Here is a 20979-nt window from a genome sequence, read left to right as displayed (position 1 = left end):
GTTGATGGAAGTGGTGAAAATAATAAATGCAAGTGTAAAAGTGGTTGTGTATATAGTCCAGAATTTGTTAGGATTTTTTTCATGTTTTTAGGGGGAAAATTCAATTCCCCTTAAGTTCGAATTTTTTGGTATAATTTCAATACCTCTTATGTAATCTACCTTTAAAATTTTGGAGGGAAAATTTTTGTTCCCTTTGGTTGTATAATTGTAACAGAATATTTTAGTTGTATTGGTTGTATAAAAATTTTGGAGGGAAATGAATTCCCTCTTTCTATGTAATTGGCGCCTTCCTTAAAAAAAATGTGGGCCAACTCTTTTTTTTGCCTTCTAATCTGATTTTTCACAACTTAATTAACCACAATTATTTTTCTTCAAAACAACCACTGCACACCACTGTACACCCACTGTACAGTGGTCCCCCCCCTTTTCCTTGGTCTTTGTGATAAAGTGTTTGTAGCAAATAAAAAGAGACAGAGGGAGTATCAAAGACCATAAAAGAGCAGTGAATTGTACTATGATCAAAATTTAATGTGACCATAAATTAGAAATACAAAATATAAATAAGAATTAAATAAAATATAGGTATCAAAGTAAAGAGGTAGCTGCAACTAAGTCAGAGGAGTGGTTGGCTTATTTATCTGTCCGATAATAGTAACATAACATTTAATATTGGAATGTTTACAATGTTTATGATTATTCGATCCTAAATTAAGATCAACACTAAATTAAACATTAGTACTACTTTTAGGTGAAGGAGGTGGAAAAAGAGAACCCTCGTTTGCCGGGAAAAATTATCGAGACTCGTCCATGATCGACAGATAAGAGTCTTTGGGTCCATCTCCTCCTCCCCACCTCCCTCTCCTCTTCTTTTTCTTGATCAACTTTTTATCATATACTACTGATTGATTGATGAGTAGGTCTTTGGTGAGACGATCTAACGTTAAGCTTAACGCCAGACCTGTTAACAATACTAACTAATTGAATAAAAAATTATAACTATTAACTCGAAAATCATAACTAATGACTACATATTCATAATTTTTATCCTAAACATAAAAGTATAACTAATTGTCCAAAAAATATAACTATCGTCAGACGGTCTTTTATAAGAATTTGTGTTGATTGAGGAATTGTTTTGTTAAAATACAAATTCATAATAAGTAGAACTTTTATAAGAAGTATAAATTTGGTCAAATTGTATATGATTATAATTTTAATTTCGATAGGATCTTAATAGAAAGATACTATATATGTGGACTCAATTTTGACTCAACTTAATTTAATCTAATTGAATCTATACAAATATATTAAAAGGCGTGCATAAACAAGAAACTATGCCACGTGGCGCTGTCCCTAGGGAGTTTTATTTCATGTAATGCATGTCAATAAAAAACTTTAGAAATTGCATAGTATAGGGTTTGATCCCAAGACCTCAATTACATATACTAAAGTCTTAACCACTAGACTAAATTATATTTAGAGTTATTATCATAAAGTATTATATTAATAAATGAAATTTTTTCTTACCCGAGGCATAGCCCGGGCCAAATAACTAGTTGATAACTTAAAACTAGGAAAAAGTTATATAGAATCTTCATCAACACAAATAACAGTATAATACGGTTATATTATTACATGATCGAGACTCAAAAAATTCTATAGACGATACTACGTCATAAACTACTACAAGTCTATGAGGCCTTGCATGAGTTTTGTGGTGTATTACGATCTTGAACATTAACTCTGTTTGGACTGGATTTATGGTTCAAAACTTGAATATAACTCGTAGTCATAGTTAGGATTTAGGATCTTGTATAAGATTAAAGACTTGTAGTAGTTTATGACTTGAATATAACTCGTACTTGATGGTTTTTGTATTACCATAAGAATCGTCTTAATTTACCACTTATATCAATTATTTTGAGTAGTCTTATATAATCGTCACATATCTGTATTGTTTTTGATCGACAATCTAACAAATCATTCAATTTCTAGATAAATACACCTAATTGTATGGTTTATACTTCCTCCGTTTCACAATAAAGTGAAACACTTTCTATATTTGGAATAATCACAATAAGTGAAACCAAACTCCAAAAAATGGTAAAAAAAGTTCACTTTTATTATAAAAATACCACTAAAAAGTGAGAGGAAACTACAACTTCAATACTTTTTCACTCTATTTTATTGTGATCCCAACTTTCTTTCTCTAAATTCCTTGATAACTCTCCACTTTCTTTATATTTCACTTATTATTGTGAAACAGATGAAGTATATTTCAAAGGTTCTATTTCTCTCGACTTGTGTGAGTCAAGTTTCATAAATTAGAACCAGTAGAAAGTCCTATACACCTGAATTTGTTCATAATTTAAGGGACATTATTATTCCTTACATTCTATTTTTCTTAGCCTAACAATCATGCATGGATAGAATTAAGAAAGTCCATTTAAAACATAATTAGCATATCATACGTGACTTGAAGCTATGTAGGGCAAAGTACTATTCTTAAATTGCCTGAAAACTATGGCATAAGGCTACTTGCACTAGCCTTAGGGTCTTAGGGACCACGAAAATATCAATGCCACTGCCCAAATGATGTATACAGGACTTGTTATGTAAATGGTATAAATCAACTGAAAATGATATTACATTCTTTTTTGGTAAATAAATTAATGCCTCTCAGATGCATGCATGGTCAGCAATTGATATTTTTTTGAATTGCAATCTAGGGTTTTTCAAAACATATGCCTATTTGGATCATCTTATACTTTCTTCTATAAAAATTGTAACACCTTTTTTTTTATATATATAATTTCATTCATTTCCTTAAATTAAAACCATAATAGAGCTAATTAAAAAAATTGCAAGAATTTATTTGGATTTTTATCTCCTATAATATATTTCTTTGACCGTTAATAAATTTCATTACATGTTATTAGTGAATGAATATCATGAAGTTGATATGCCAAATAATAGAATTTGGTATGAATATAAATGATATACAATTTAACTATATAAATGAATTTGGTACGGATATATTTGTGAGCATATATTGTCGTAATAAAAGGCTATAATTTTTGAAATACCGATGAAGTACTATAAGTTTTTGATATAAACGGACATAACTATATTTATTTAGTGGATAGATTATCCATTTTCAATAGACAATTATGAAATAATTGTTGATGATAAATTGGATTCCACCGTGCGTGTATTAAATTTTATTAGTAATGGGTAAACTACTTAGTAGATAAACCAGGTTTTGTCTGTGAAAATCATAAATAATTACTTAGACTTAGGTTTCATTAGGCAACTCAATTAATTATAGAAAGGGCTTTCCCTATAAGTTGATATTAAAACATAGGACATAGAGTAATCTAAGTTCACATTTTGAGTAATGACAACTGTTGGTTTAACATACAATTATTGATTTGGTCATTTGGAAATGGAGCAGTAAATTGACTGGAGAGGAAGACAAAATTCACTTGGAATTGTAAAGTCAAGCTCAAAAAGATGACATTTAGGTGAAAAGAACTTTTTGAGTTCATTACATACAATACTCCTATATCAATAGCCTCATGTTTCTCTTGATACGTCCAATTTTATTACTGTACTAGTCTTTAGTCTTTACTCTGGGAAACTGAAATTGAGAACTTTTTATTTTTTAAATTATTTTTCGCCATAGTTAATAGTTACAAATTACAATTACGTCCACCTATAACTTTTTCGTGCCTTCATTCCCTTGGTACGTATAATCATCTAATCACCTTAATCATTTTACCTTGCTCAACAGTCAACGCTGAACTTTGACTTTCATAAGAGTCTAGTGTCTTTTACGACTTTGAATTTTTCTTACTTTATAGTAGGTCCATCTGTATTCGTACAATGCACAATCACTAATTTTCAATAGTTTAAAGTTATTGTACTAACTAATTAACGTTTATTAGCCATCAAGTTAGGGGAACTTTTTCCCCCTTACATGATCTTCTAATTCATCATCACTCAAAATAGTGATAGTAGTGTATTTCCTCTCTAGTTCTGTATATGGTTGTTCCTGGTTGAATTCTATGTTTGTTGTATAATACGTTAACACCTTAAGTTAGGATACGTTCATATACTAAGATAAGTCTATATAACCTCAAGTTAGGATACATTTTGATAAGCTGTTATAATAACTAACTTATATGTTTGTTATGACTCTGTTACAAGTTAGTTATCTTCTCATCTTGATTAGTTCATTGATAAACTTGCAGCTGATTGTAGCTGATTTCTTCTTCAAACTTTCTTTCCTTGAAAATTGATTGATAATCTTCAATCGATTTTTTCTTATCTTGATTCAATTGATTAATTCAATCGATTCAATAACATTTTATGGCGATTGAAAATTCTGAAGCTGAAAAATCAAATGAACAACAATCTCATCTTGCTGTTAATTTTGATGATCCATATTTCTTGACTGGAAGTGATTCTCCATCAATGTGTTTAACAATACACACCTTTACTGGTAATAATTTCATTAATTGGAGCAAAAGTGTGAAGATGGCGTTGATTGCGCGTAATAAGTTGGGATCTCTGGATGGAACTCTTATTAAACCATCTCCTACATCCAACAGCTTATCACATTCATATAAGTCTATATAACTTCTTATTATATTAAGTTTCATGCAATAAGTTTCATCTTGCAATTATAATACTAAGAGTCTGTTCTTCCCAACCTATTTTCAATTCAGTCCTGTTGTTTTATGTAAAAAAGAACACGCCTAAGTCCGATAAAGACAAATCAAATTCATCTCATTCTCACAATTTCTTCATTGCACAACGGCTACATTCTTTTCCTCATTCTAAGACAAACCACATACAAAATTAATGAATTGGTGAATGTGGAGTGTACATCAAAGTGACAAACGGAGAGGACGATTCATGGCTCCACATTTCAACGCTCTTTTGCCAAATTGAATACAGTAATAGTATTATTATTTTCACCCAAAATAATTTTACAGTTTTTATAGATTTAAACAGTACATTTTTCACCTCGAAAATTGCGTATTGTATGCTGTATTTTCTAGCATAGTAATAAAAAATGGAAGAATGGCGGAAAGAAACAACACGTAAATGTCAAATCCCCTGCATCTCCAGCACAGCTTGTCTAAGCTACTCGCACTTTACTCCACAAAAAGCAACCTCAAAATTACTACGTACCCAATTATTTTATTCCTTGATTGTCATCATTATTCTTAAATAATTTACTACTACAACATTTTACTAACTACAACGTTGTCGACACTCTTTTTGTCTCTTTTGCATTTTGTTGATTGTGTAGACTTGTAGTTTTGATTACCACTAATTTATTATCAAGTACTTTAAACTGGAGCATGCATATATAAACACACCATACTACAATTTAAACGATTATTGTTTGAACTTCTGAGCTTCAAAATCATGAAAACAGCAACAACGTAACCTTGACCATATATTATATATATACACATAACTCCATATTGATATTGTATGTATTTTAATTTGGACTTAAACACTTGATTTTTGACTTAAATGGGTCTGAACAACCCAAATAAGGAGGATGGGAGTTCAGTCCACGCACATTCAAAACCAAGAAAGGTTTCATATTAAAGCCAATTGACAATAGTAAGAATAGCTCATCTAGCCGATATTGTGTTACTTTCTCACCTTTTTCTCCAACGTGGGACAACTCACATGTGCAAATCATATACGGAGTTCAACACTCTCCCCACTCTCTTCGAAACTCAACCTCTCCCAAAACGCTAAAATGAGGTTTTTAGATAACCTTTCTCCTAATACTAAAGCTTGGTATTGTGTTCCATGAAGTTTGTTCAATTCCATCCTTGATAACTTGGCTACCATTGAATATACTAATATTAACGTCCTAATAGCTCTGACTACTTCAAATCTAGAACCTTTTCCATGTATTAGGTGAAGCACAAACTTCAAATCTAGAATAGCTTGATTACCCCATATTAGACGTGATCAACATGAGCCTAAAAAATAAAATGGGCGGGTTTTGGGCACGATTTTTCGGCATACGGTCGGGCACGGACCACGCAACCCACCCAGAATTTTTGGGCAAAAATTTCGGGCCACAGGCAACTTAAATATGCAAAACAAGTCTAAATTTTATTCTGGATCGAAAATGATCCGAAAAGTTCGCTTGGCCCAACCAGAATATACAGGTTATGGAGTGGGAATTTTAGCCCGCGGCTTATGGTCAGATATATGAGATTTTATATAAACTCACCTATACGATTCAACTTATATACTTTTCTTTCTAATCGAGTCAAATTCGGACTTTATTTCGCCTGAGTTATCATTCTCGATACACATGTCTTAATGCACACTTTTATTTTATTTCTTTAGAAAAAGCCTTTTGTTACATTTAATATATCTCAAAAAAGTCTATTTTCTCAACTTTAAAATAAAAAAAAATATCCATCAAAACCTAAAGGTCAATGATGGGGTTCATGATCACATGCTTTGTTGTGTTTTTCCAGTTAATTGAACATGTAATTCTATTGTTTTTAATAGAAAAAGAAAGAATAAACCTTGAGCAAAGGAGTAAGCAGGAAAGCTAGGGGGTCTCCACTTGAGAAGATGAGAAAAATGAAGGGAAAAGGTGAGGCAAATACTCTCTTTTTCTCCTGACTAACTTTTTGACACTGCAAATAATGCAAACTGCAAGTCAATTACAAGAAGATTGTAGTAGCACTAGTTATATTTTTGCTTTTACCAAATTATAGTCTACGTTTATGTAACGTGTACAGTTTAGTTTTGTATTTCATCGAGAAACTTTACAGATATATACTCCCATTAAGGAAAAACCCATGTACATACCCAACTTAGGTTTTACATCCCAATTTTGTTCAAATCTGAAAATTCAAGTTTCCTACATACATCCTACACTTAAGCTTGTTCTCCCCAATTCAATTTAGTTCAGTTTCAGTTTAGTTCAACTTTGGACGATACTTTTACTCTCACATATTACTTTTCAGTTCTTTTCAGTTCAGTTTAGCTGTTTTATGCCGAAGAGAATAGGTCCTCAATTAGACAGTCATAATTGATTTTGTCTATATTCTACTATAATACTCCCTCCGTCCCTTAATAGAGTGCCCATTTCTTTTTTGGACACTATTCAAAGGTAAAGAAAGCCCTCAAAAAATATTTCTAATATATAAGAAAAAACATAGTCATGTGGGGTCTTGTTTGATTCGTCTCATTACGTACATTAAGAAAATCAAACTTTTATAATTTTTACTAATATGAAATTTAAAGATATTAACGATACAAAACGTGCATTGGAGAAATGGGCACTCTATTAAGGGACGGAGGGAGTATATTGCTAGTTAGAGTAACTTATGATATAAGTTCTCCTAAGAAAACATTTTTAAAATTAGATAAATGTGATGCATATTGTTAGGGCTGCATATAAGACATAAATACATTGCTTAAAATGGAAATTAGTTGTCAACTTATGACAAAAATTTGCATTAATTTATGTAATAAATGATCAATTAATGCTCTTTTTTCCATATTTAACTTCTTATATGCAGCCCTTAGGGCTGCATTTAGCTTTTTCCTAACAATAAATATTTATCTCGTTGATTAGGTCTCACCCATACATTTCTCATAAATTTCAAAAAAATTAATTAAGAACTTTTTGTAAGATAAAAGGTCAATGCAAATCTTACTTTTTTTGAAACCCATAAAACGTGCAAAAAGCATTGTAATTTGTGAAAGTAGTCAAACAGTGATTAGGTTGTTTTACCCCTCTCTTTGTTTCTTGCTTTGTCCTTCATTAGTGTAGGCGGAATCTGACAATTTGATATGACTTCGAGTTTCTGTGTCTGTTCATCCCAGAAGCAATTAATACCAGATAAATCATTCATCAATTTCTTGAAATTTAATTAGCAAATCATCATGGTTAACATTTTGGAAGGTTGGAGTGCCTAGAACACCATGAAATGTTATTCTGTTACTGAAATGTCTAATTAAGGCGTTGTTTTTTGACTGAAATGGATAAAACTGAATTGAGTTAAACTGAATTTAACTAAAAATAAGTCTAAAAGTATAAGACCTAAGGCGTGTTCATCAATAAGTTTATAGATTTGACTAAGTTATTACTCTACTACAACTCTACAAGTGAAAAGTATTGGTATACTCGCCCTTGATAAATTAGAATTTCAGGCCCTGTTATTTTGGACTGAATTGGGCTAAACTGAACTGAAATTGTGAGAGTAAACTAATTGAACTGAAAATAAGTCCAAAAGAACAAAGCCTAAATATAATTTTGATAGTTGATATGATAATTTTGAAAAACTAAATAACTTAGGTGTAGGAATCGGATCAATGTAGTGTTTGGAGTATTTTTAGAAGGTGACATATATATCAATTTTTATGCATGAAAAGCAAAATTATAGATTAGTTTTTATCATCTACTTATTGAACAACTAGTTTTATTAAATACTAAATTGTTTTGAAAATAGGTTAGACAGGTTACCGCTAACATGCTAATAGCTAACAACTAGTAACAAAATAGTGTCTTATTGGTTGTTTCGAGTGGGGAAATGTAAGGTATACAAACTGCATTGAAGAATTGAATTCTAATTTTATGGTTCGGGGTAGTGTTACATTCAAATTGTTTGGAATTAGTTGTTCAAGCACTCTTAGACTTTAGACATTAAACTTGATCCATATATTGAATATGATGTATCTTTCGTTTTGTTTGAGCACAAAGTTTATTTTTTTAATTTAGTCCTTCCATTTATTTTTATTATATTATTCGTTTTCTTTTTTATGGTTTATAGAAGGTCGCTTAGACCGGTAACATCTTCAATTGTGTATTCTAAGATCCCACATGATATTGTTTACTTGAATATATTAGTGTTAAAATACAATAAAGTCAATAATATTTTACTTTTAAAAATTATCATGGTAAAACTAATAAAAACCAGAGGAAGTATACCTAGGCAGTCTAGTATAATCATTTGTCTAATATCGTAATTCGGAATAACATTTGTCCATTGAGCAATTTGAGGAAAGATATTGGGCTTGAGCTTGAAGTTTTTCTATTGGTTAAAAAAAAAAAACTGGACATGGACATAATAACTTTCAGCCCGTTACTTCCAAATTGGAAAAAAAAAAACATTAAACCCATTACAGGCCTTAGGTCAATTGTATGGATTACTACAAATGCACCAATTTAGCCATGTTACCGAAGCAACCGAATTCTGGGCCATGGTATCTATATGTAGTTGAAGCTTAAGTCTAAACCTCAAATTTCTGGATCTTAATTGTGGGCTAACTGGGCTTCCCTTTACTAGAAACCACATGCAATATTCAGCAATACTTAATGGGCCTCTGGGTGTTAGAATACGATAAAGTCAATAAAGTTTACTAGTTGAAGTTTGTTGGACCTCTGAATGAGTGGCCCTGTGTGAAGGCAATCAGAGAAAATTCATCTTACCACAGGTTCTCAAAAGTGGCCCAAACAAAAATCTTAATATAGTTGTAACGTACCACTCCTGAGTCCTGATGACATAGGAGTGTTATTCTTAATAGGTATAAGTCCTAACTTTGTTAGGACTTAGGAGATCTGATACATTTTTTTTTTTTTGAATAGTAAAATTAATTCATTAATAAAAAGTCATACGACATCTACATAAGCAATCGAATCAAACAAATACATAAGTTGAATCAAACAAAAATTTCCTTCATAAAAACTACGATCGTCAAACAAATCTTGCAATGTGGAACATCTCCCGCTTATATCGCTGGAAAATACAGCCTTGTTGGAGAGACAATCTAACGATCCCTTGTAGTCGTGAGGATGATTTCCGTCGGATTCATCTGACCGTATTCGAAAAATTGATAACATTTGTGATCCCGCATAATTCTTCACCAACAAAATAATTTCACGGCAATCCATTAGATCTAGTATCCCGGATTGTAACCTGTAGAAATTCCCCTCTAAAAGAGGAGAAAAACCCTGTCTTTCGAAGGAGGTCGAAAAACCTTGTCTTTCGAAGGAGATCGAAAAACCTTTTCTTACGAAGGAGATCGAAAACCCTGTCTTTCGAGGGAGAAATCGTTATTGGAAACCTAAAAACAAATAAAAAAGCAAAGGTGAGGGCTTTCCAACGGTAAAACCGATGGAAGCCCCTTTAAAAATCAACAATGGAGGCTAGGGTTTTTGAAAGTAGAGAGGAGAGAGGGGAGTTGCGTAGGAGATCTGATACATAATATATTCAAATCTGAGTTAAATTTTGTACATAATATCATTTTTCATCTTTCGATCAAAGTCGAGACATATAATTATAATTTAGAATTATAAATTATCTTTACATACTTCATCCTAACTTGCAGAATTATGTCACTTTGGAATATTTCACAATAAATGACATTTCTATTTTCAGTAAATTATAATATAAAGAAAGTCTTATTTATTATTAATGTACACAAGTAACACAACTCATGTTTCACTTACTCGTACTCCTTCGTTCATGTGCATTTTGCAAGTTTAAAAAAACTGAAAAAGCATATGTTAATTGGTGATATTAAGCTACAACGGGTTTATGAGTATGGTATGGTGCAAGATTTAGATTTGGACTCGTACTCTATCTAAAAACACGTACATAGACTTGTAATATTCTCTCTTGACCCATAAGATATAAAAAAATCTCAATAGTCTAAAATTAAAGTATAATTTCAGAAGATTTTCATAGTGTTCAAATCCATTATCATCCACAGATCCAATCATCAATTTTTATAAGTACTTTTACGACCTAATCGAAAAGAGTATAAAGTCATAATTATTGTTTATTCATTAACGAGGCCATCAGTGAGATTCAAATCTAGCTACTATTAGTGTAAAACTAGTTATTAGGCCCGGGCTATTCCCCGGATAAGAAGAAATTTCATTTATTAATATAATACTTTTTATGATTATAACACTAAATACAATTTAGCCTAGTGGTTAAAACTTTAGTATATGTACTTGAAGTCTCAAGATCAAACCCTATACTATGCAATTTCTTAATTTTTTTTATTTGTACATGGATTACATGAACTAAAACTCCATAAGGAGAGTGCCACGTGGCATAATTTCTTGTTTTTGCACACCTTTCAATATATTTGTATAGATACTATGTGACAAATTATTTCATACAGTAGTACGGTACATACTAGTAGTAGAACAACTTCAGTCTTTCGTAATCATGCTTATTGATGACTAATGAATGAGATGACCATACTTCAAAGATGGATGTAACAGGATTCTAAGAACTGTTGTATGGCACGAGTTAGGGTCCTAACTAGTACTACTCCCAACTCCTAATAAATGGTCCCAATTGTTCACTGGGGACATATGGTGACTTTATGTGGATTTAGAGTACTGGTTTTGTTATTTTTATTTTTGGCTTTCATTAGGGTTAGCATACCTAAAGGTTGACACTAGATAGGTAGAGTGATGACAAATTTCTAAACAATTATTATTTTTGTTGTGAGAAATTAATTGCGTTTCTTGAAGCTTTTGTTTATATATGACCATTATAAAATTTGATGAGAATTCTACGGTGGTGGTCATAAATAAAGATGAACATTGAGACATAGGCTCTGTTTGGTAGGGCGTAAAATGTTTTCCTGGAAAATCGTTTTCCTCTATTTTCAGTTTCATATTGTTTGGTTGGCAAAGGAGTGTAAAACCATTTTCCCTTGGAGTAAAATTACACTCCTAATAATGGAAAACTATTTTCCCTTCAAAATGAAGGGAAAACTATTTTCCTTATCTCTCATACACACTCCTCTCACAACCTCCACTTTCCTTTTCATATTTCTTTCATTTTCATTATTTTTCTTACATGGAACCAAACAATGAAAAACTAATTTTGGAATTGTGTTTTCCATTGTAAATTATTTTATTTCCATGAAAATCATTTTACACTGAAAATGTTTTACACCCTACCAAACGGAGCCATAGTGTTGCAAAAATAATTTCATGTTTTAAAGTGCGGATTCATAATTATTCTAATTCATTAAAATTTACGGTTATAAAATTTTATTTTAGTGAATGAAAAGAAAAATTCTAAAATCACTATTAAAGTCGTTTTTATAGACTATCCTTTTCCACAACACTTTTAGTATTAGGATTTGTTATTTGTCAATCTAATTACACTTGACAAAATTGATGGATACGTGATTAGTTATTCTTCAACCCAAACTTAAGGTATGGTGTATCCAATACTGATCTGGTTTGGAGATAAACCAATAGTGAATCCAGCTTGATTCAAAAAATAATATAATTTCTATCAATTTATGTGATGCAATGATTTATATAGCGGTAGGCTCAAATTAGATAAAATAATATGATTTAAATGAACTATTTTTCACCGCCTTTAATTTTAACATCTATTAATATAATTGTGAGATTCCACCAAAAACCCACATGTAAATGTAAGTGTTGAGTTATTCTTATAGCAAGTTAATTTTAGAATGAATTTTGTTTTGGGCTTGTAAGTTGTCGAAAATCTTATCCATTAACGCTACCAACTTAGATCCATTTAACATTTGACTAAATTTAATAGTAACCCCTGAAAATTTATTATTTCATATAATCTTTGTTAATTTCTTTTTACTTCCTCTATCAGTGACATATGCATAAGAGTTGCTCTTACAACACCTGGAAAACGTTAATGACATTTGAGGTTTGGTTTTATATGATCTTGATTAACAAAAATACCAAATAATCTCAATAGACTATGTTCCAATAGGTAATAACGACCAATTCACTACAATTTACATGTTTTCCTCAATTGTGCCACACGAGAGCTGTCATAAATCATAACCATTCAGCAACCAAACATTCACTACTACGTACTTATAAGATTTCAATCACAAAACGAATGTTTAGATTAATTAGTTGGCAAGAATTTTGTTCCAATTTATAGATGGAAGTCTTGACTTTAATATAGAAGAACGAAAATTCAAGTACACTGATATAGGGCGAGAGTTTCCAACTTATTCAAAAACCCGATATGAGTACAAATTAGATAAAGTTTGACATGTACCTGAATATCAGGTGATTTACCTAATGAAAAAAGTATAGTGTTCGATCACTAATCACTATCATCAACCAACTGGGATTGGCGTGAGTGATTAATGATCTCTCACTCTTAATCAAGATCTCGTGTTTGAACTTTGAGTATGGAAAAAATCCCAGTTAGAAAGGATGTTGCCTTTTAAGGTAGCCATGTAAACTCACACAGGAAATTAGTCCACTCGCCGAAAGCGGAGGGAAACTCCTCGTAATTGGACCAAAATTAATCACTATCATCAACATCAACTTCTGATGTTCACAAGGGATGAAGGCCAAGTCAACCTCATTACAAAAACAAAGCACCATTTTTGTTTTTACACTTCTGCCTAGTTTAGTACGATGTTATATGTCGTGATAGGAATTTTAGTTGACAAGTGTCCTTAAAATTTGAAGTCCACAATAAGAAGTACTAACAATCATCAAACTCTTTGCTTGCTAGCTACAACTCTACAATCCTGTCTTGTCTAAAAAGTTTTCTAACCTTGCACTATCTAGATCGATAAGCTTATCTTTTTTTTTTGATAAGTTTGGGCTTTATTTTATTGAGGCTCTTGGCCGGAGAAAACATACAACCAAAAATGTTCTGCAAAAATTACAGATTACATTCAATCAATTAAAGCCATGCAAGAAACTCATCTCTTCTTGACAATCCTTGTTTAGCCAAAGAGTCTGCTACCCCATTTGTAGCTCACACTTTATGAATAATTGAAAGTGAGAGCCATTGTTTTCGTGCATTGCGAATAAAATTCAACATGAAACTTAGATTCCAAGGCCCTCCAGAGTCTTGATTACACCATTGAACCGCATTGGAGGAATCCGAGATGATGATGAGGCTGTGATTGTTGATTCTGTCTGAATTAATAGAGATTTTGATGGCTCTAAAAATTGCAAATACCTCGGCAGAGTTAATCTCAAGCAAAGGAATGGGGCTTGAGAATAAACATACAAAATTTCCCATGGAATTGCGAAGAACTCCTCCTACCGCAGCATGATCATGATGAGATTTATATGAGGCATCCACATTCCACTGTAGGGTCTCAATAGGTGGAGGGGACCATAAGTGAGGAACAAGATGTTGAGATGAATTTCGAGGCGCCACACTCTTTTCCCAGTTGAGGCATGATGGGTTGCGTATGACCTCATCTGCAGAATATGGGAAATCATCCTCCCATGCCTTGAGCCACCAACACAATCTTAGTAGAACCAGATCCTGCAGTTCCCGTGATGAAGATGAAATATTAGAAAAGATTCTAGCGTTCCTTTCTTTCCATATGGTCCATATTATGACAAAAAAAGCCGCTGCCCAGATTTTCTTGAAGAAAGGTCCACCTTTAGCTGGCCGCCATTGATGGAAAGCTTCCTTCAAAGAAGCAGGTTGGGTCCACGATAAATTCCACATATTTAACCACCATGTCCAAATCATCGAGGGAAGGTGGCAATGGATAAGAAGATGATCTGGAGTTTCGATGGAGGAATTGCAGAAGACGCAAAATGAGTTTTCCGGGGTGATAATACCAATCTGCAGCAGCCTCGATCTTGTGTTAATTTTCGCAAGCATGGAAAGCCAAGCGAAGATTTCCACACGGTGAGGTACAAGACCTTTCCAGATTCCTTTGATAATATCTTGATGAACCATATTCGAGCTTTTTGCCAATTCAAAGGATGCTGATTTTATTGAAAAAGATCCTGATTTAATTGAATACTTTATTCTTAATTGTTATATTACAAAAAATGTTAAAATTAAGAGATATGAATACTATTTAAAATGTGAAATGAAGATCCAATATAAAAAAAAATGGTTAGATAGAAAAGAGAAACAATGTCATCAAGCAGACAAGCACATTGAAGAAAGAAAACAAGAAGTAGAAAGATGGAATTAGTATCCGGATTTGAACCCGCGTTGAAACGATCATGCTAAGAGTCGTTAAAGAGTTATACCACTGGATCAGGTTGCATAGCATGATATAAAAGTGCAGTTAATAAAATAAAAATAAAACTTATTTTTTTTGGGACCTGGGCTACCCAGAATCCTTAATAGGTCCGCTATTACTACCAAAATACTTTCATGTTGGTACCAATAGATCCAATTTACAATTTGGTACCAGAATTGAAACTTGGTACTAACTTTATTCTATTTTGTACCAATTTGACTGTATTTTGATACCAACTTTACTCTCCGACACATAAAATTACCATAATGGTGCCGTGTCTAATATATTATTGGAGCCTTCGGAAACTCCACCACATTAGCACCAAGTATTTTTTCCCCCGTTCTCCATGCCAAGACACAAGACTCTAGAGATTTCATTTGCTCATATTTCTTCGTTAGACTTATGAAGTATACCAATATATCATTCATAAAACTTTATCACTTCTATTTTGTAGCTTCCAGAGTTCCAATGCGTACTAGTATTACTTCTGGGGCATTTATCATTGTTAAAAAACAGTTTCCACAATCAATTATTAATTTATTACACTATCTAGTATTCTCTAATCTCTGATTCAAGAATAACGAAAATTCAATTATGATGTTACATAGTGAGAACTGAGACGTGTAGTTTAAGGACGAAAATTTTCATCTATCGTTAAAAAGCAACGCATGATAGTTTTGAGTTGAATTACCTAAAGTACTTAAAATATGATTTATTTCATCGAAAAGGACCTGATGATAAAATCAAGTTATACTTTAGCTAACACAATAACACATTCATATTTGACATTTGAGTAGGACCTTAATGATAACAATTAGATGGTTAACTCTTGTATGGAGAGGCTCTAAGCCTCTAATTTCATGGTAGGATCATGTGAATTCAATCAGGTAGATTGAATTACGGAAATTCTAAAGAGAAATTCAGAGAGTGAAATGAAGAAAAGAAGAAAGCAATGGGTTACCAGACCCATTTTATATAATCTGAAAATTAACAGTTCACTTGTGAATCGGATGTAATTTACTTTGTTACTATGTATTTGGAATTTCACTACTTCCTTTGATAGCTTTTAGGCTTCATAATAAAATCTGTTAAATTATGTAAACTCACTTAGTCGAAGTGATTCTATTGAACAAATATATATATAGGTTTACAATATTTGGGTCCTAATACAATTAGGAAATTTAACAAATTATATCTTAAAACAATGACAAAATATTATCCTAATAGTATTCTCTATTAAAATCTCCCATAAAAGAAAATTCATTGTTACCATACATTTTTTCTAGCAAAATATTGCAATTCATTGTCATGCTGAAAATTTAATACCGGATTACTAAGTCAATTCTAACAATTATTATCAATCCTTATTCAATAATTCCAGGGTATTAAATTTTCACATTATCAGCCAAACAGTACGACAAGCACAAGTATAATTTATATCTAGATTTTTTTTTTTTTTGAGGGGAAAACGTAGCCAATATTATTAACTAACATCCAGCTCCGCCAAGGCTAAGACGCCTTGCGGGAAATCAGATACATAAACATGTTGCACCCCATCAGCAGGGTAAAGTCTCGCAATGAAATGAGCTACTGTATTCCCACTACGCTTGACATGCAGAAAAGAAAAACTAGATAAACTATTTCCCAGAATACTAATGTCCTCCAAAACCAAATCTGTGGGAGACCTCCCGAAACTCTTCTTCGCGATAGCTTTAGGAATATTGCTCGCATCACATTCAAGCTCGATCGACCCATAGCCAAAACGTTTCGCCATCTCCATCCCAAAACGAGCCCCCATTGCTTCAGCAAGAGCGACAGACCACCGAGCCCGAAACCGACGCACTGCCACCAACAGGACCTTGCCCGTCGAATCCCGCACCACAGCACCCACACCCACAATGCCATCCGCCAGCATAGCTGCGTCTGTATTCAGCCGAAAACATCCTTCACTCGGCGCCACCCACCTCGCCCGCACTGATACGCCAAAGCAGCAGGCTCTGCCCTATAAACCGAGGCGGCATAATTCTTATACTCACTCACGAGTTTCAAAAATCCCATAACACTAACCTGCACATTCAGCCATGGTTCCTCAAAAGTTACCGAATTACGGTATGACCATGCGGCCCACGCCAGTGCCAAGAAAGATAACAAATCATTCTTCTCCAACCTTGCTACAATCCACACAAAAAAACTAAGAAAGAGGAAATGGGACCATCTCTTACGTAGTAAACGAAAGGGGAATTTTCCCATATGGGAGAAACAAGAGAACACCGGAAAATGGCATGAGTGATAGACTCATCCTCCCTGCGACAATGCTGGCAGCACCCTTCGTCCAAAATATGGCGGTCCTTTAACCTTCCTCTAGTCGCTAATGCCCCCATACACGCTCGCCACACAAAGTGTTTAAGCTTCGGGGGTCCGTCCAGTCCCCATATCACCTTCCAGACCTCCCCATTAACATCCCCGAACCTGCCATTAATGGAATGGGTACGTATATCATATTATTCGAGATATAAATGATATCAATTAAGAAAATATATATCGTGTTTTTTAAATATGTGTACGAGAATACTATTTATGCTTAGGAAGCATTGTTTCAAAATTTAGTTAATATTTGGAGACCAAGATATTGAGATGTTATTGATGTGCCAACCATATGCCCCAAAACTAACAAGATTCAACCAAAAAAAAATTACACACAAATATCTTTCATAACATGTAGGAGTAGTTTATTATATAATTAAATCACTCAAATTCGACGCAAAAGCGAGACTTACATATAGCACCACAAGTTCACAACTAATGAAATCCCTATAATTGTTTTGATAGAGAATACTATTAGGATAATATATTGTCATTATCTTAGGATATACTTTGTATAATTTTCTAATGATATTAGGATTTGGATTATTGTAACCTATATATATTGATCAATAGACTCACTCTAGATTTATGGAATTTTATCAAATCTAACAGTTTTGTTTGGCTTTGGATTTTAAAACCAAATATGATCCTATATGTCAAACAAACTTGTCGAAGGATTAATCGAGGCTTCTATCTTGTTCTTATAATATATTTCATGAGCAACTTATTTTATTTGTCAATAATATAGTCCTATTTGGGAGCATACATTTCAATTTTTCAGATACTATTAGCCAATAATAAAAATGACACATAAATAATACATAAGTAATGGAACAAAAAGTCTTATTAAATTACTTTCCAAGTGTATATATATGTATAGCATGCACATGTACAACCCTCTAAATTATATGTGATATGTAATTAGACATTTAGACCGATGAAAATTTTGCTTATTTTATTTTGAAAGGAGACATAATTACTAGAATCCTCGTTAATTGATTTCAAGTATCCTAACTCATGCTTTGCGATAATGTAAAGTTATTATATGTATATTTACTTTTAATAAATTAATAGATGCCATATATTCCTAAACCTAACTCGAATTTAACATAGCAACTATTGGTTTCACAAAGGGGGGGGGCAAGATCGATCGATGTGAGTATTTTTTCTATGTACATATAAGCACTCTGGTTAGATTGTGTTGGAAGTTTTGAAAGTCAATATACTATACACAACGTTGAAAGTTTCAATTGCATAGTTTTTTTCTATTCAGGCATAATTCATAAGTTTTTACAGATTGAATTTTCTTGTGTATTCTTTGATGTCGATGTGTGTCTTTCACGTTGTTATTGCTGACGAGTACATAATCTGAAGGCCACCGATCTCAACTACAATGTCAACCATAAGTAAAAGTTACTAACTTTAGGTTAAGAAGGTTTCTATAGCATCTCTATGGACTCCTTACTTCATTGCGAACACCGACTCTAGTAATTATTTGAAATCCCATCGGGAAACCTTGCGTAGGGCTTGTACACTCTAAAGTACTATTTTACATTCATTTGCTTCTGAAACTATTCTATCTTGCTTATTTGATCATTCGGATCCTAGAAATGATCATGAGCAATAAAATAGTTTTAAGTATATCATGCACATAACACATTACTAGGCTGTATGAATAGAATTATAAAAAATATATGAATATAATACAATTCACTTTATGCTTATCCTATCTCAAAGACGTAGTCAAAACATCTTAATATTCACTAAGCACATGTTCTCACCAATGTTATTATGAATTTTATATTTACAAATAATTTTATTACCTATTTACATCGACATATCGTAATTTCATAGTTAGAGATAAATAGAGTTAATAATTTTATTGTTAACTCGTTCAATTTATATATTTTCCCTGTCCAATGTCAAAGCAATAGGTAGAAGCCGCCGTCAGTGATGAAACATTATCAAGTTTACATCAATTAAGACTTGTTGAGTCCTACTGACTATGATATTTAAATCAAGAACAAGCAACACAGTTTAATTAAATCTCAACCATCCAACTGCCATATTATCGACAACTAAGAAAAAGAAAACAGAAAAAATTTCCCTAAAAAATAAAAATAAAATGAAATGCTACATCATATGATCGACGACGCCTTCCTAAGAAGATTTTGACATAATCAATGTTTTAATCCATCTAACATATGCCTGACACATGTTATAAAAAGATTCCTTAAACTTTTAATTAAATCAAAAAGTCTTACTCCAAAATTACACTCTGTGATTGGTTTACTTTATACATTTTAATTTAATTGTCATATTTTAGAAAGTATCAATTTAATTGTAACACTTTTATGTTGGTTAATGGAGTTGTTTAGTAATCGGCGGCTGCCTGTTGGTTTTTTGGCTTGTTTAGTTGGCTGGTTTGACTGCTGGAAGCATTGGCCGTATGTATTGGCTTCTTAGGATGACTGTTGAAGCTAGCTGTTTGCAAAAGTGTTTGGCAAAATTAATTGTGGTTGTTGGCGGTTTATTAGAGAGATTGTGGTCCAACAAACCAAAAGTCAATCCAAAAAGTTGTTCCAGGCAGCTTTTTCATTTTGGTTAAAAGCCAATCAAAAAGCTAATAACCAAACACTTTTTTTTACTGTTTGACCAAATTAAAAAGGCAAAAGCCAATGAAAGAGCTATTTACCAAATATGGCCATAATTTCTCTCTATTTCTTTCCTATCATATGAGATCCTTTTATTTTCTTTCTCTATCTCTCTCCTCTCCAAAAAATTAATTACCTAGAAGTCCATGATTTTAAAAGTGTCAAAACTAAATTGAAACGGAGGAAGTACATAAATTTAATTTATTCTAATAATAGATTAGTTTAATTAATCAGATCTAAATCTTCATTTTCCGATCTTCTTACAAAAAATATAAGTAAAAAAATGTATGGACAAGATTACAGCTCCATAGATCAAGCACCACGTGGCACGTCGACATAAAATCTTAGCTTCTCGACAACGAAGTTTTAATGAGACATGCGTACAATTCATAGAGTGGGACCCACATGTCTGATTTTTACGTATTCATACTGACACGTGTACTGCAGAGTCTACAAGTTTGACACTGTTTTGCAATTGGATCCATTGATATTACGCCACGTCATTGGTGGGTCCGTTTTCTTAAATTTTATAAAAATAAAAAAGGAAAAGGACAAGCGTAGGAGATGCAATGCATTGAGTTGCACATGTGTCACAGAATTGTTGGGTGATGTCTGACAGGTTGACAGACACATGTCCCGAGACAAGCTGTAGTAGATCTGGTTACTTATTAATTATCATTAATGAAATGTGGATGATAAAATTGATAATCATACTTTACAAAAATAGAACCTTTCCTAAATGTCCAACTTAAAAAGTAAAGTATACCAAAGTTTACGAAACTTTCAAATTAATTGAATATAAAATTGACATATATAATCATTATCTTTTTAATAAAAATTTACGATATGCTCTCTCCAACTTGTTTTCAGTTCAGTTCGGTTCAGTTTAATTCAGCTGTTTTATTCCGAA

The 20979-nt window shown here is 32.4% G+C and overlaps 1 protein-coding gene across 1 annotated transcript; it reads right to left on the bottom strand.

Annotated features, from left to right (window-relative positions):
• Positions 1 to 13808: 13808 nt before the first annotated feature.
• On the bottom strand, positions 13809 to 14756 carry LOC104890179 (uncharacterized). Its single transcript, XM_010675572.1, has one exon. The coding sequence runs from the start codon at positions 14754 to 14756 to the stop codon at positions 13809 to 13811; it is 948 nt and encodes a 315-aa protein (XP_010673874.1).
• Between the last annotated feature and the right edge of the window lie 6223 nt (positions 14757 to 20979).

Source organism: Beta vulgaris, chromosome 1, assembly GCF_026745355.1.
Source record: "Beta vulgaris subsp. vulgaris cultivar EL10 chromosome 1, EL10.2, whole genome shotgun sequence".
NCBI classification, from domain to species: Eukaryota; Viridiplantae; Streptophyta; class Magnoliopsida; order Caryophyllales; family Amaranthaceae; genus Beta; species Beta vulgaris.
This window is presented reverse-complemented; position numbering and strand designations above follow the sequence as displayed.